This window comes from Eschrichtius robustus, chromosome 14 (assembly GCF_028021215.1).
Source record: "Eschrichtius robustus isolate mEscRob2 chromosome 14, mEscRob2.pri, whole genome shotgun sequence".
NCBI classification, from domain to species: domain Eukaryota; kingdom Metazoa; phylum Chordata; class Mammalia; order Artiodactyla; family Eschrichtiidae; genus Eschrichtius; species Eschrichtius robustus.
Window position 1 is genome coordinate 591,165 of NC_090837.1, and position 14,906 is coordinate 606,070.

At 56.0% G+C, this 14,906-nt stretch overlaps 2 protein-coding genes across 5 annotated transcripts in view; one reads left to right on the plus strand and one right to left on the minus strand.

Annotated features, from left to right (window-relative positions):
• POLE (DNA polymerase epsilon, catalytic subunit) overlaps positions 1-9,252 on the plus strand; it is a 55,612-nt gene extending 46,360 nt beyond the window's left edge. The window contains exons 43-49 of one of the 2 annotated variants that reach the window (XM_068562381.1): positions 83-266; positions 1,283-1,414; positions 1,529-1,722; positions 6,148-6,348; positions 6,713-6,838; positions 7,505-7,594; positions 7,718-9,252. In XM_068562381.1, the coding sequence (XP_068418482.1) occupies positions 83-266; positions 1,283-1,414; positions 1,529-1,722; positions 6,148-6,348; positions 6,713-6,838; positions 7,505-7,594; positions 7,718-7,831 (1,041 nt within the window). In that variant the 3' untranslated portion in view covers positions 7,832-9,252. Of the gene's footprint in view, positions 1-82; positions 267-1,282; positions 1,415-1,528; positions 1,723-4,858; positions 6,349-6,712; positions 6,839-7,504; positions 7,595-7,717 lie in introns of those variants that run through there. The other variant, XM_068562382.1, reaches the window with a different exon arrangement.
• Positions 9,253-11,089: 1,837 nt separating this feature from the next.
• On the minus strand, positions 11,090-14,300 carry P2RX2 (purinergic receptor P2X 2). 3 transcript variants are annotated; one of them, XM_068563089.1, is made up of 12 exons: positions 14,125-14,300; positions 13,698-13,833; positions 13,521-13,592; positions 13,335-13,410; positions 13,157-13,253; positions 12,903-12,983; positions 12,638-12,776; positions 12,130-12,260; positions 11,803-11,893; positions 11,615-11,680; positions 11,387-11,464; positions 11,090-11,194 (listed from the first exon to the last, which is right to left on the minus strand). In XM_068563089.1, the coding sequence occupies exons 1-12, from the start codon at positions 14,298-14,300 to the stop codon at positions 11,090-11,092; spliced, it is 1,248 nt and encodes a 415-aa protein (XP_068419190.1). The 3 variants fall into 3 exon arrangements, with proteins under 3 accessions (XP_068419190.1, XP_068419189.1, XP_068419191.1); XM_068563088.1 differs by having other exon boundaries at positions 11,090-11,464; XM_068563090.1 differs by lacking the exons at positions 11,090-11,194; positions 11,387-11,464 and having other exon boundaries at positions 11,646-11,699.
• Between the last annotated feature and the right edge of the window lie 606 nt (positions 14,301-14,906).

The window sequence follows — 14,906 nt, forward strand, 5'->3', positions numbered from 1 at the left end:
CCTGGGCTCAGGGGGCGAACAGGGCACCCGCCGGGCGGTGCTGCTGTGTGCAGACGTGACTGGGGTTGTCTCTGTGTCCCAGCAAGACTCCCCCGAAGAGGGCAGAGTGGAGGGGGAGGAGTCTGAGGAGGAGCCTGAGGAGGGAGAGGAGGAGGGAGGCGCACAGGAGCTGGATGTCGAGGACCTGCTGGAAAACAACTGGAACATCCTGCAGTTCCTGCCGCAGGCAGCCTCCTGCCAGAGCTACTTCCTCATGATTGTTTCAGGTGAGTCGTCCACACTCGCCATAGCGTCTGAGCCACGCAGTGGGAATAACGTGGCCCTGGTGGGAGCACGCCCAGAGTCGGGGGCCCCTGAGGGGTGCCCTGGCTGCCCAGCACTGTGAGAGGCGGAGAGGAGACCCTCGGCCCCTCGCAGAACCTCACCGTGAGGAAGGCTGCCCTCCCCGGGGCGTCACGAAGGCTTCGTGGCCCTGCCCCCGAGGTTTGTGCATGTGCACATATAGTGATCAAGGTAAACCCCAAGTAGAAAAGCTTAGACACTTCGTGAATCGACTGTCCCACTGGCTGGTCCTTGAGGCTCAACTTATGGTGTAAGAAACTCCTGTATTTCATTTGGGTCTAAAGGTTTAGTGTTAGTAACACAACATTGTAAATCAACTATACTCCAACAAAAGTTTTTTAAAAGAAAAAAAAAAAGGTTTAGTGTTACAAATCAAGTTATTTAGCTTGATGTGTAAACGAAGTGTGTACATTAAACACCCGTTATAATTCAGAGCTAATCATTAGAACAGTTGATGAAGAGCATCATAAATTAAATTCTCAGCAGGCGCATAGACGTAGATATAGGTGCACCCATGTATATAGCGACAGAGGTAGTTCTGTTGTGGTTATTTTATATTTATATTTTATATTTATATTTTGTCGACTTGTCTTTGAGCCCTTCGCTTTGTTAAGTTCTCTTCTGGAATGTGTGGGCCTGGTGGAGCCTTTGGAGAAGCGTGCTGTGCCTGGGGGTCGAGGCGAGCCCTCTGTCTCGCCGTCAAGTGTGAAGGCTGACGCGTGTTGCCTGAGCTTGGGCGTCAGCGAACGCCCTGCTTGTCCCCATTTCTCTGATTGACTTTGGCTCATCTTAGTGCAGCAAATAGAATCATCGCTAATAATGACATTTCAGCCAGTCTGGGCAGCAGTGTGACTAGCCACAGGGTGCCCCCGGATTCTGGGATGTTGGCGGCAATGCCGACGCTCGGGGCCGGTGGCCTGAGCCTGCCCTCTCTCTGCAGCGTACATCGTGGCCGTGTACCACAGCATGAAGGAGGAGCTGAGGCGCAGCGCCCCGGGCAGCACCCCCGTGAGGAGGAGGGGGGCCAGCCAGCTCTCCCAGGAGGCCCAGGGGGAGGCCGGAGCCCTTCCCGGTGAGCGCCCTTGCCGCAGGAGGCCACCACTGTGTGCTCCTCAAGGGTCCTTCCCTCGGTGTCCCTGTCGCCGTGCGAAATAGGGAGCAGGCATCGTGTCGCTTCTCTTCCCAGGGATGATCACCTTCTCACAAGATTATGTGGCGAACGAACTCACTCAGAACTTCTTCACCATCACACAGAAGATCCAGAAGAAAGTCACAGGCTCTCGGAACTCGACTGAGCTCTCAGAAATGTTTCCTGTCCTCCCCGGTTCTCACCTGCTGCTCAATAACCCTGCTCTGGAGTTCATCAAATATGTGTGCAAGGTGAGGACACCCCCATTGACTTGTGTGCAGGTCACTCCTTTCTTCCAGAAACACCCACTGCACCCACTCCATGCAGCCGCTGTGGGAAAGACCTCTGTCCTCACTCCACTGAGGGGGCACGAGTCAGTGAGGGACAGGTGAGCTCAGAGAGCACAGGTGCCTGAGAGGTGGGCTCAGGGGCGGGGCAGGTGAGGAAGGCCCCCTGATGGGGCCTGGGGCTGAGAATGAGACCACTGGGGTAAGAGGGTCTGGCCGTGGGCAGAGGGGATGCAGAGACCCTGGGGAGGGGTGACCTGGCGGTGCTGGTGAAGGGTGAGTAGTGGATCGGCAGGTGCTCATGAGTCCCGTGGGGCTGCTGGGCCCGACTAGGAGCTGGAAAGGGCTCCCAAAACGTCCGGGCTGCTGTGCAACCTAAGAGGAGAGCTTGATCGGACGCTAAATGCCTTTCTGGGAAAGGCAGGCTGCATCAAACGATGGCATAATATTACCGGATGAGGACCCAGCTGGCGTCATCCCTTACGGAGCATTTTACTGTCCATTAAGTTGACCTCCCAGCAAATCACAGTTTCACAGTGATCAAATGATTTCTGATTGTGGTGAAGAAATGGTTTAGTGTACCATTTTAATTCCTTGGTAGACTTCAGAATTTTTAAGTTTTATTTTTATTGAAGTATAATTTACAGGGACTTCCCTGGTGGTCCAGTGGCTAAGACTCTGCCCTCCCAGTGCAGGGGGCCGGGATTCAGTACCTGGTCAGGGAACTAGATCCCACGTGCCACAACTAAGACCTGGCGCAGCCAAGTAAAGAAATAAATACATATTTAAAAGAACAAGTATAATTTACATACAGGAAAATTCACCATTTTAGTGTGCGTTCCGTGAGGTACCCAATCACGCATTCAGGGTACAGAACCAGAGTCCCCCATCCCTGGCACGCTCTGATCTGTCTGTCCCTATGTTTATTTATTTTTTGAAAGTTGCATGCAGTAAAAGTCACTCTCCGTGCAGTGCAGTCGTTCGAGTTTTCACAGATGGATAGGGCTGGCCATCAGCAGCCAGGTACAAAACGGTCACCACCCCGGAGAGCTACCCCGTGCTTCCCCTTGGGCTCAACTCCTCTCGCCTGCACCCCTGGAACCGCCAATCTGTCTTCTGTCCATGTGTTGTGACCTCTTCCAGAATGTCACACGAGTGGAATGGTTGGTTATGTAGCCTTTTAGGTCTGACTTCCTTCGGTCAGCAAAGTGCCCCTGGGGCTCCTCCATGGCGTTGCTTGTCTCAGTGCTTCATTCCTTTCCATCGCTGAGTCTTGCTCCCTGGTTGTGTGGGAGAACCGCAGTTCCCCGGTTGAAGGACATTCAGGTGGTTTTCACGTTTTTGGTGACTGTTGGTAAAGCTGCTGTAAACATTCTCATAGAGAAGGTTTTGGGTGAACATAAGTTTCATTTCTCTTGGTGGAAACCTAGCAGGGGACTGGCTGTGTCATGTCGCGCTTGTTTCTGAAGTGGCCCCGTTTTGCATCCTCGTCAGCGGTGTCGAGCTACGGTCCAGCTGCTCCGCAACCCGCTAGAGCTTGGTGGTGTTGATTTTCAAGATTTTATCTGTCCAAATAGGTGTGTAGTGGTATATATCATTATGGTTTTAACTTGCATTTCCCTAATGCTAATGATGTGGAGATTTTATTCATGTGCTTGTTTACTCTCCATGTGTTTCCGGTGAAATGTCCAGATCTTTTGCCCATTATTAAAAATTGTTTCTTTTTAAAATAATTTTTATTGGAGTATAGTTGATTTACAATGCTGTGTTAGTTTCAGGTGTACAGCAAAGTGAATCAGGGTTGTTTTTCTTTTTTTTTTTTTAAATATATTTATTTGTATTTTTATCTTATAAATTTATTTATATTTATTTATTTTTGGCTGCTTTGCATCTTCGTTGCTGCGCACGGGCTTTCTCTAGTTGCGGCAAGTGGGGGCTACACTTCGATGCGGTGCACGGGCTTCTCATTGCGGTGGCTTCTCTTGTTGCCGAGCACGGGTTCTAGGTGCGTGGGCTTCATTAGTTGCAGCACGCGGGCTCAGTAGTTGTGGCTCACAGGCTTAGTTGCTCCGCGGCATGTGGGATCTTCCTGGGCCAGGGCTCGAACCCGTGTCGCCTGCATTGGCAGGCAGATTCTTAACCACTGCACCACCAGGGAAGTCCCAGGGTTGTTTTTCTTATTGTTGAGTTTTGAGGGTTCTTCATATATTCCGTATATAAGTCCTTTATCAGATCTGTGATTTCCAAGTATTTCCTCCCAGAATTTGGCTTGCCTTTTCAAAATTCCATTTTTTAATGAGCAGAGGATCTTAACTTTTATCTAATTTGTCACTTTTTAAGGGTTGAGCTTTTCGTGTCATATCTGAGAAATCTTTGCTTTAACCAAGGTCACAAAGTTTTTCTCTTATGTTTTCTTCTAGAAGTTTTATAGTTTTAGGTTTTATATTTAGTCTGTGATTCATTTTGAGTTAATTTTTGTGCAATGTGCATGTTATAAATTGAGGTTCATATTCTGCATAAACATATCCAGTTATTCCAGCATTATTTGTTGAAAAAATTAGCCTTTCTCCATTTAAATATGTTTGTGCCTTTTTCAAAACTTAACTGGCCATATATATGTGTGTGGGTCTGTTTCTGCGTCTCCATCAATCTGAATATCTATCTGTTCTCCAATACCACACTGTCTAAATTTCTGTAACTTTATCAATAAGTCTTGAAACCAGGTAGTGTGAATGCTTTAAATTATTCTTCTTTTTGAAAATTATTTTGACTATTTTAGTTCCTTTGCCTTTCCTTATAAATTTCAAATCAGCATATCAATTTCTACCAAAAAAAAAAAAAATCCTCTTGGATTGTTGATTGGAGTTGTTTGGAGTCTGTGGATTAATTTAGGGAGAATTGATATCTTAATGTTGAGGCTTCCAATCCATGAACCACTATATCTTTCCATTTACTTAAGTTGTCTTTGATTTCTTTCATCAGTGTTTTTGGGTCTTTCAGCATAAAAATAGTGCGCATATTTGCACCTCAGGTTTTTATGGTTTGGGTGCTATTGTAATGGCACTGATTTTTTTTTTTTTTTTTAATTTGGCTGTGCCAGGTCTTAGTTGCAGCACGCCGGATCTTCATTGCTGCGTGCGGGATCTTTAGTTGCGGCATGCGGGATCTAGTTCCCTGACCAGGGATCGAACCTGCGCCCCCTGCATCAGAGGCATGGAGTCTTAACCACTGCACCACCAGGGAAGTCCCATCCTGAGAGTTTTAATCATGAATGGATGTTGAATTTTGTTAAGGGCTTTTTCTGCGTCAATTGAGATGATCATATTGGTTTTATTCATTAGTCTCGATATGGTGAATTACACTGATTTTCAAATGTTGATCCAGCCTTGCATTCCTGGGGTAAATCCCACTTGGTCGTGATATCAGTGGGTTCAATTTGCCGGTATTTTGTTGAGGATATTTGAGTCTGTGTGCGTGACAGTTTTTTACTGTAGTTGTCTTGTACTGTCTTTGTCTGGTGTTGGTATCAGGGTGATACTGGCCTCACAAGATGAGTTAGGAGTGTTCTTCCTCTTGTGTTTTCTGGAAGATACTGTGTAGAATCAGCATTACTTCTTCCTTAATGTTTTGGTAAATTCACTTTCATTTTTTTCTGTCTCTTAATTACATCCAGTGTTCTCCCTATGTAAAAGACATGTATAATGTATATATTTTAAACAATACTGCCCAGTAGGCTGTCGATCCTCATTATAAATGTGCTTGCAAATCCACCCACTTTGTTTCAGATCGACCATAAACGCTCCTCCCAGAGAAGTCTTCTAAGTGGTGTTTGGTTCTGTGCTCTTGGCATTGTGCTAGGACAGGAGCTGTAGGGCTGGGAGAGGCCAGTGAAACATGCCAGTGCTGTCTCCTCTTGTTCACAGATGGGGGGTTAACAAGTCTCCTGTGGCTCTGCAGGAGCGACTTGCAGTGCCAGCACTGCGGGCACTGACACACACGTGTGCTGCAGAGGCGTTTCTCGGCTGGCCTGGGAGCCCCTGTACCGTGGAAGGTTGAAGTCAACCCCTTTGCAGTGAGACTCTAGAGCTCTGGTAGACTTAGGACTGCCTGTCATTGAGGAAGAAGGAGCCAGTAAGGAGAACACGTAGAGCACACTTCGGTGTGTCCCAGAGTTCCCCGGAGCTGACAGAGACCACAAGGCCTGGGGGCAGGGCCTCCACTCCACTCTTATGGCCCCGAGTCGGGGAATCACTGATGTACAGGAGGCAGGAAGAGTTGAGATGACGCTGAGAAACAGTAGCTTAGAGAGTTGGCTGCAGGGTTTTCTGGTCCAAACAGCAGCAGGGAGGCCCCGGGAGCTGTCCCTGACGTGGGCTCTGTTCTCTGCAGGTCCTGTCTCTGGACACGAACATCACAAACCAGGTGAACAAGCTAAACCGAGACCTGCTTCGCCTGGTAGATGTCGGCGAGTTCTCGGAGGAGGCCCAGTTCCGAGACCCCTGCCGCTCCTACGTGCTCCCTGAGGTCATCTGCCGCAGCTGTAACTTCTGCCGGGACCTGGACCTGTGCAAAGACCCCTCCTTCTCTCAGGTGGGCCAGCTCCGTCAGGCCCCTTGCTGGTAAAGTCAGAATATCCAGGTGTCAGTGGATCAGGGGGTCCTGCAGTACCCCCTCCCAAGTGACCCCAGTCTCCACCTTTTCTGGGTTACACCTCCTGGGCCCCCAGCTAGCTTTGGTGTGAATTAGAAACAAACACCCTTTTTCAAGCCACTCAGCTGCCACATGCCAGAACCTTGTCCTGGTAAACACGTAAGTGAAGACAGTGGTGATGTGAGTGTGCCCTGGAGCTGTGAGCAAGCGGTACCACAGTTCTCACCACGAGCTCTTCTCTTTCCATCCCTTCTCAGTACTGGGGCTGAGGAAGGTGACCTGGTCCCTTTCCTTCTCTGCCTAGGATGGGTCTGTGCTGCCTCAGTGGCTCTGCTCCAACTGTCAGGTAGCCTACGACTCGTCAGTCATTGAGATGGCCCTGGTGGAAGCCCTGCAGAAGAAACTGATGGCCTTCACCCTGCAGGACCTGGTGAGCAGCGGGGCCTGGTGCTGGGGCTTTTTTGCACCCAGCCCGACCGCCCCTCCAGTTGGTGGAGGGTCTGTTGATAAGCAATTTTCACCCACGGGAAACTAGAGGTGTACACAGGTCTCAACGTCGTTACCTGGTCCTCCAAGGTAACCACCTCTTGGGTCAGGCCTTGTCCATGAGCCCAGGTGACTCATTCATTTCTACAGCATCTGTTGGGCACCTACAGGGGCCAAGTGCTGGCTTCATGGACCTTTTTTATTCTAGTGGAGGGAGATGGACAACTAAGTGATGGTAAGAGTAAAGGGAACCAACAGGCAGTGTGTGAGCAAAAGAGGGACGCTTTCAGCATTAGGTGGAGGAGTGGTCTCACCAAGAGGGAACATCTCACCAAGACCCGAGGAAGGTGTTGGGGTCCAGGCAGGGAACAGCTGGTGCCTGGTGTGATGGATGGGGGAGCCCCAGACTCAAGAGTCAAGGGTAGGGTGTCCACCGGGAGGGTGTTGGGAAGCAGTTGGCATGTGTGGATAAAGCCCATTATCAAGTCTCAGACTTTATTCAGAATTGAGGTGAAGGCCATGGGGGAGGGAAGCCTGTCCGGTGCCAGGCGGCCGGCCAGCCCTGGCCTGGGCCGGGGAGGCTCCCGACTGGGGCTGCTTCTCGTCGCAGGTCTGCCTGAAGTGCCGGGGCGTGAAGGAGACCAACATGGCCGTGTACTGTAGCTGTGCCGGGGCCTTCTCCCTCACCATCCACACCAAGGTGGGGCCTCCCGTGGACAGCCAGCCCTGCTGCCCCTCGGCCATTGGCCCTTTCTGGGTCTCGGCCTTGTGTCCCTGTGCCTCCTCTGGGACTAGTTCTCACTGTGACTGGTCATTCCTGTAGGTCTTCATGGAGCAGATCAGAATCTTCCGGAACATTGCCCAGCACTATGGCATGTCGTACCTCATGGAGACCCTGGAGTGGCTGCTGCAGCAGAACCCCCAGCTGGGCCATTAGCAAGCTGGGCAGCGTCCCCATTCTCTGCTATGACTACCCACATCCGAGACGGGCACCCAGGAAGACGATCCTCAGGGAGCTTTCAGGGAGCAGGTCATGCGGCCCAGAAGAAGCGTGAACCAGCCAGAGCAAGAGGTGGCTCCACCTCCAGGTTCCCTGGGGCCCCCAGCCTCGGTCAGGGCAGCCCTCTCTAGGCCCAAGAAGCATCTCCAGCGAGGGGTCCCAGGGCTGCTTTCTCGCTGGATGAACACCCCTCTGCTGCTGCACGGCCCTCCCTGCAGCCCCAGCCCTTCCTGCCCACTCCTCTGCTGCCCTGAGGCCTTCTGTTTGAGCCGAGCCCCTGAGGGTGGCTGGAAGCCAGAGGCAGGGCGAGGGGTGCCTGAGTGGGGGGTCTGTAGCCCCAGCTCTCCAGTCCCTTGCCTCCGGGAGAGGTGCTGTCCTATGGTCCATGCCAGCGGCATGTGGGCCGCATCCAGGGGACCCTGGCTGAACCCGTGGCGACCTGGGCGTCTCTCACACAGAGTTCTGGGGCTTGGGCCCCTCTGTCTGTGGAGATTCCCGGTCAGAGCAGGCTTTGCCGGAGTGTCCGTATCATGGCGTAGTCAGCTCATCGGCAGCAGCGAGACTGGGCTGGGGGCGGGAAGGCTGAGGAAGGGGAGGGTCTCAGGCTGGGGCTCAGCCGCAGCGGGGCCTGGCACCTCTCTCTCTGAATCTGCCTGTGCTGTGAGGGGGGCCACTGCAGCAGGAGGCCTGGGGGCCCCGGGGAGGGAGGAGGCACACCATTATCGCGGACTTTGACATCATATGTTAGCACCTGGATTCTAGAAAAATATTTCTTCACATGCAAGACTAGGTTCTTTCCTTCAGGTCTGAGGAGTGGTTGGGAGAGGATGGAGAAAAGGGCAACAGCAATTTTATCGGGATTGAGGCAGTTCTGTTCTTGCTTCTCAGCCTCAGGGATCAGTACAAGACCTGTGACCCCAAGGCAGAGAGGGTCCTTGGGCTGTGCCCCCTTTAAAATGCGACACTCACCACCAGCTTGTTCAGGGCCCTGTTGCTGCACAGAGATGTGGGCCGTGCTGTTTTCTCCTCCCGGGTGGGGCTGAAAGAGGAGAATGGGCCAGGCTGGGGAACCCTTTGCTGAGCATGAGTTCTCCCTCCGTTCTGCCAGCAGCCCCAGAACATAAGACCAACTCCGTGCACCTCATTTCTAACTAAATGCAACTGGAAGCAAAAGAAAACCAGCCAAATTGGTGAGGACACAAACATGTTAAAAGTGAATCATAGACTCAGAAACCCCAAACGGGTGGGCAGTGGGGGGCCCCACTGTTGGCTCTGGAGCCTGGTTTAAATTTGTCCTGGTTACCTCAATTTACACTTTGGATTTTCGTTTTAATTTTACACTTTGACATTTCCTACAATTTTCACTGTGTGTACGTTTGTGCGCTGCGCCTGGGTCTCTGGAAGGAAGGAAAGAGGACTAAGTAATTGACGTCTGTCTGTCTGGGTTTGTTGGCCCCTGGGTACTGCCCACCAGGCGCATCCAGGCCCAGCGACTGCAAGAAACCTGACTTGGCTTGGAAGGGGATGGAGCCTCTCAGCCCCCAGATGGAGATCAAATCAAATTAGGGCCGAGTTGGGGAGGAGGAGGGCTAACTGTGCTTCCTGGAAGCAGAGCCGGAGAAGTCCCAGGGGAGCACGGAGGAGCGAGGAGGTGGGGCTGCGTGCCTCACCCCCCAACACTGTGTTCCCTGCAGCGGGGCCGGCTTAGTTGGCTGGGGGCATCTGGGGCGGTGGAGGTCCCAGGGTCACTCTTATGCTTGGAGATGGGAAACCTGAGCCCCTGGCCCTGGTTCTTGAGCTGCAGCCCAGCTCCAACTGGAAAAGCTGGTTTCTCTAAAACTAGAGCTGGTTGTCTATGAGCCAGACACTCAGGATGTCACAGGCATTTGAGTGACCCAGGGAGCTGACGAGCATAGGAGAATCTGCAGGGGTGCTGGGTGGGGGCTTCTCAAGGGTTTGTGGCTCCAGTGAGTGGTGCTGGCCTCGTTGGCAGGTGGGGAGGCCAGCTCTGACTTTGGGAGTGATGGGGTCGCAGGTGAAAGGATCTGTGGGAGGGACTATGCCTCCTCAGGTCTGTGCACCATCATAGCCGTTGCTGGGGAAACTGTCAAACCAGGTCCTGGTGTCCTCAGAGCAGGGCCTGGCCAGGCAGAGCTGCTAAGTGGAATGACCACTGTAGCATCCAAGGCCGGAACCAGATTACCCGTAGGCCTGATCCAGCTAGCGCCGGCTTCCCACACTCCTCCGACCTCGTCCTGCCCTGTCCACCCCTGTTCCCCAGCACCGAATTCCTTCCTCCACCCCAATCCCCATTTGAAATAGAGCCTCAGGGCCTGGGTGGGCATTTTGGTGTCAGCCTAAGCTCTCGTTTTCCTTGGGTACAACTCTCATCGCCTCCCTCCTGGCTTTCTTCCTCTTTGAGAGGTTTGGGGTCTGGGATGAGCCTTTTCCTATATTTTGAGGTTTGGGGCCTGGGATGAGCCCTGCAGGAAGCTGGTAAATGCACTACCCTGAAGGACATGCTGGGATGAGTCTAGGGGTCCTCGTGTGCTCTCAGCCTGTGTGTCCCCCACCTCCACTGGCCCCCAGGTCAGACATGACGGTAGCCTGGCTGGACGTGGGGGCAGCAGACGCGTCCACACACTCTGCACCCAGGCTGGCTAGAGGGGCGATACGGAGGGCCAAGCACACCACAAGAGAGACCCCGTGCGCAAAGACCTGCCATTGCGTGTTTGTCTTAGAGCCTGAAAGTGCTTTTCCCCAAAGACGAGGCCAGGAGGTTCTGGTCACAGGTTTATTGGACTTGGATGTGTGATTTCCTGGCTATGAGGTGAGCGAAGGGTCTGGGTAGGGGTGGGTGGGTGGGGAGGAGCAAAGAGCCTGGGAGGAGAACAGCTAGGGAGAAGGTGGAGGTGGGGACTTGCCCCCTACAGGCCCCTGGGCAGTTGGGGGACGAGGTGGGCAGGCCGGGAGCAGGTGCCGTCCCCTTCATGTCATCCCACTGCCTGGTTGCACGGGGGCCCTTTGGCTGCTGGTTTTGCTGAGACGCAGTGTTGAGGTGTGTGGGCAGGGCCCAGGTCCGAGGTCCCAGCCATGCTGCCCTGGGGAGCTGGGGGCGCTCCTGGGGCCACAGACTTCAGGGGCCCCCAACAGGCCCAGGTCTTGAGTGCAGCACGACAGAAGGTGGGAGTGGGCTCAGAGCTGGGCCAAACCTCGGGCGTCCGTGAGAGCGCAGTCCTGCTGGGAAGGCTCGGAGGCGCCAAGCCCTGGCCCTGCTCCCCGCCTGGGAGCATCCACCATCTGCTCAGACGGGGCAGAGGTGGGGCAAGGCCATGCGGGGGGGACAGCCCAGGCCTGGCTCTGCCCCTCACCCTGCGGTCGGCCGGCCTGGCCTGGGTCTGCGGAGCAGGGATAGGGTGGGGGAGGGGCCTGGCCCAAAACAAGGGCCAGGGTCATGGGCCAGCTGCCTGAGGAGGGCCCGGGAGTACACACCTTGTCAAATTTCTTATGGCTGTAGACCTTGTTTTTGTTCATGAACGTTAGCAAGATCCAGTCGCACAGGAAGGAGCCCTGAGGCCAGCAAGACCAACGCGTAAGAGCCTGGCACCCGCCCCCCGTCCCCCCACCCCGAGGCCAGCAAGACCAACGCGTAAGAGCCTGGCACCCGCCCCCCGTCCCACCCCCACCCCCCCACCCCCGACCCTAGCGTGCATCCCTTACCACCCCGATGGAGGTCAGCGCTGTGGCCAGGTTAATGATGGTGGGAATCAGGCTGAACTTCCCTGCCTGGAGGCAAAGAGGCTGCCTGAGATGGTCGGGAGTGGGGCTCAAGGGAGGCGTGGGGTGTGGTAGGAGAGATTGGGGCTGGGCTAGCCCAAATCCCAGGTAGGCAAGGTGGGCTGGTTTACCTGTCCGTGCACGATGACGTCAAATCGGATCCCGTAGGCTTTGATGAGTGTGCGGGTGGTGCTACCGTTTATTTTGTAATACTTGGCGAACCTAGGGCAGAATGACCCGGAAGCACGTCAGAACCTGGGATGGAATGACCCGGGTGCAGGAGCCCTGGCCACCTGACCCTGAGGAGCATGATGGTGGGTGCACCTGTTGCCCAAATGGGGCAGCTCCAAGACTCCGCCGACAACTGGCGCCCCTGAACCTCTGGGCACCTGCCCTGTTGACTCCTGGACCTCCACGGCTAGGGCAGATGAGGACCCAGCATCCCAAGGCCAAGGTACCTGAAGTTGTAGCCAGATGAGGCTGGGACATGCTTGGGGTCGAGCCTCCGGAAGGAGTATTTGGGGTTGCACTTGGATGCCGACAGGTCCAGGTCACAGTCCCAGTTGATAATGACCCCAATTACACCGCCCTGTCCAAAAGTGGGCACAGACACAGGGTCAGGGTGGGCTCACAGAGAGGACCTTCAACGGCCCCAGGGTCCTGCTGAGGCTACGTGCGGGGTGCATACTGTGAAGCACCCAGGGCAGCTCAGGGCAGAGAGCTGGGGAAGGGGGCTAGTTGAGTGCCCTGCTTCCGAGGCACGAGGGGATGCTAGGAGTCAATAATTTAGCAGGAGCCATGCACGCCCAGATGGGCCAGCCGATCGTGTTTCTCTTCCTCTGCCCGAGCAGGGCCAGGGCTGGCCAAACTGCAGACGGACTCGGCTGTAACGAGACCCTTTGTGTGCAGGTGGGAGCCAGCACCTGGACAGACAGCTGTCCCAGCCGCTCTCCCTGGTGCCCTCACCGCGTGTGCCAGCTGCGTGAAGTTTTCCCCTGCCTGCTCCACGATGTAGCCCAGCTTGAAAATGGGGCAGTAGAGGTCAGAGACCTCATGGAACGTGCAGTGTTTCAGGTAGCCATCCTTCCGGCTCTCGATGTTGCCCCTAAAGACAAGGCCCAGCGGCATCAGATGGGGAGGGAGCAGAAGCCATGCACCCCCAAACAACACATTCCAAGAGGCAACTCCCACTCCAGCCCATCCCTTGTCACCACACGCTAATGGCTCTTACTTGGAGAACTGGAATTTGGGGTAGTGGATGCTGTTCTTGATGAGGATGGTGAAATTCGGGGCCATCTTACCGAGAAACTGGCTGAGGAGGCACAGGCTGGGTGTGTTTAGTCTCCCCTTCGCCCCGTCCCCCAGCCTCCCCCGCTGCGCTGTCCCTCCCTCCCTTCTCCCCCCACACACCCCGACTCCAGTCAGTGAGGAGAAAGGAGCAAAGGAGCTTGGCCCCAGGTGGGTGGGGACAGCGGGCGTGCACACCTGACTGAGGCCCCGTCTTCCACCGGGCACCAGCCGGACACCTCGCAGGTCTTGGAGGACCCGTGGTAATAAGGCACGCAGCGCCCGGTCCGCAGGCCTGTGGGCAGACGCGCGCTCAGGTGGCAGATGCGCGCTCAGGGGCGCGGCCCGCCCCCGCCCCCAGTTGGCACACACTGACCGTTTCCCAGCATGTCCAGCTGCCCAGCCACGCAGTCTTCGTCCGAGTCGCAGGTGGCGTTGTTGATCCTCATACTCTAGGGAGGAGGCTGCTTGGTCAGGGGCCCGACACCCTTTGCCCCCAGGCGCAGCGGACCAGGCAGGGCCCCTCCCTCCCGCCCCCGCTCTGCTCTCTACCCGGCCTCACCTCGGCGCAGGTTCCGAGGGTCTGGAAGGGGGTGACCTCGATCCTGGTGATGATGCTGAACACGCTGCCCCCCTGGGCTCAGAAAGAAGGGACGGTCGGCCGGCGCCGGGCAGCTCGGTCGCCGCTCGGTCCCACCCTCGGGGTGCTCGGGTTGGGGGCGGGGCCCGAGTGGCACACCTCGGGGGGTTTCACGTACTCCTCCACGTCCCACACTTTGTGCTCGGACGAGGTGATGCCCTTGACCTTGGTGATGACGGAGCTCTCGGGGCCCGTCTCGCTGTCCTGGTAGCTCTTCTGCACGACGAACACGTACCTGTGCGGACGGGCAGGGCCGGCTCTGGAGGCGACCCCGGGGCAGGCCCGGGACCCCTCCCCTGCCGAGTCAGCTCGACTCCGGCGGGATCGAGGCTGCGTCACCGCCTCTCGGGGGCCGGCCGGGTAGGCTATGCGGCGCCCGAGGGGCCAGCCCGGCGGCCGCCGGCGCTCTCCTCGCCCCCTGCCCAGAGCGGCCCCTCCAACCTGGGACGTCCCGGCGGCGCCCTCCCCTCCCCTCCGGACCCCGCTGGGCACCCCCTGCCGCCGGGTCTCCCCCGTGCGCACCCACCACACGAAGTAGAGCAGAATGAGCAGCTGCACCGCGCGGTACACGATGCCCAGGCGCCGGTTCTTCACCACGATCACCTTGGGCGTCTCGTAGTCCCAGAACGCGGACCAGCAGCCCCGGGCCAGGCGTCGGGCCGCGGCCGTCCCCGCGGGGGGCTTGGGCTCGGCGGCCGCCATGGCCCCGAGCTGCTGGGTCTGGGAAGCGGGCTGGGGGGCGCCGGCGTGGCCGCCTCCGGGGCGTGGCCTCGCGCGCCCCGCCCTGTCTCGCCTCGCCCCGCCCCAGGTCGGTACCCGAGCCGCGGGAGCGCCGGGCGGAGACACGCAGCGCACCTGGCAGGTGTCGCCAGGTGGGGCCCCGAGCGGGCAGAGTCGGGGTCGCGGCAGCCGTCGCCCCCAGCCCGCTCAGGGAGGGCGTGAAGCCGGTGCAGGCCCTCGCGTCCCTCGGGAGGACACTAGACGCGGCAGAGCACCGCCCGCCTCCTCCGCGCCTCCGCCGGTGTCTGATGCGCAGCGCGCACTAAACCCGAAGAGCAATCCCTTTGAAAAATATATATGTATATTTACCCAATTTTGTTGGGATACAACCGACGCGTGAAGTTGTGTAAGTTTAAGGTGCACAAGGAGATGATTTCCCAAGAGCAATCCTTGATTCGGGTCCGCGGTTCCCCGCAGCTCGGCAAAGGCACCCCTGCCTCCAGGGTTCAGACAAAAATCTGGATCACTTTCTTTGCCCTAACAGTCCTCTTGCTTTTGTCTACAGATACACGTCAGGGCTGTTGGGTT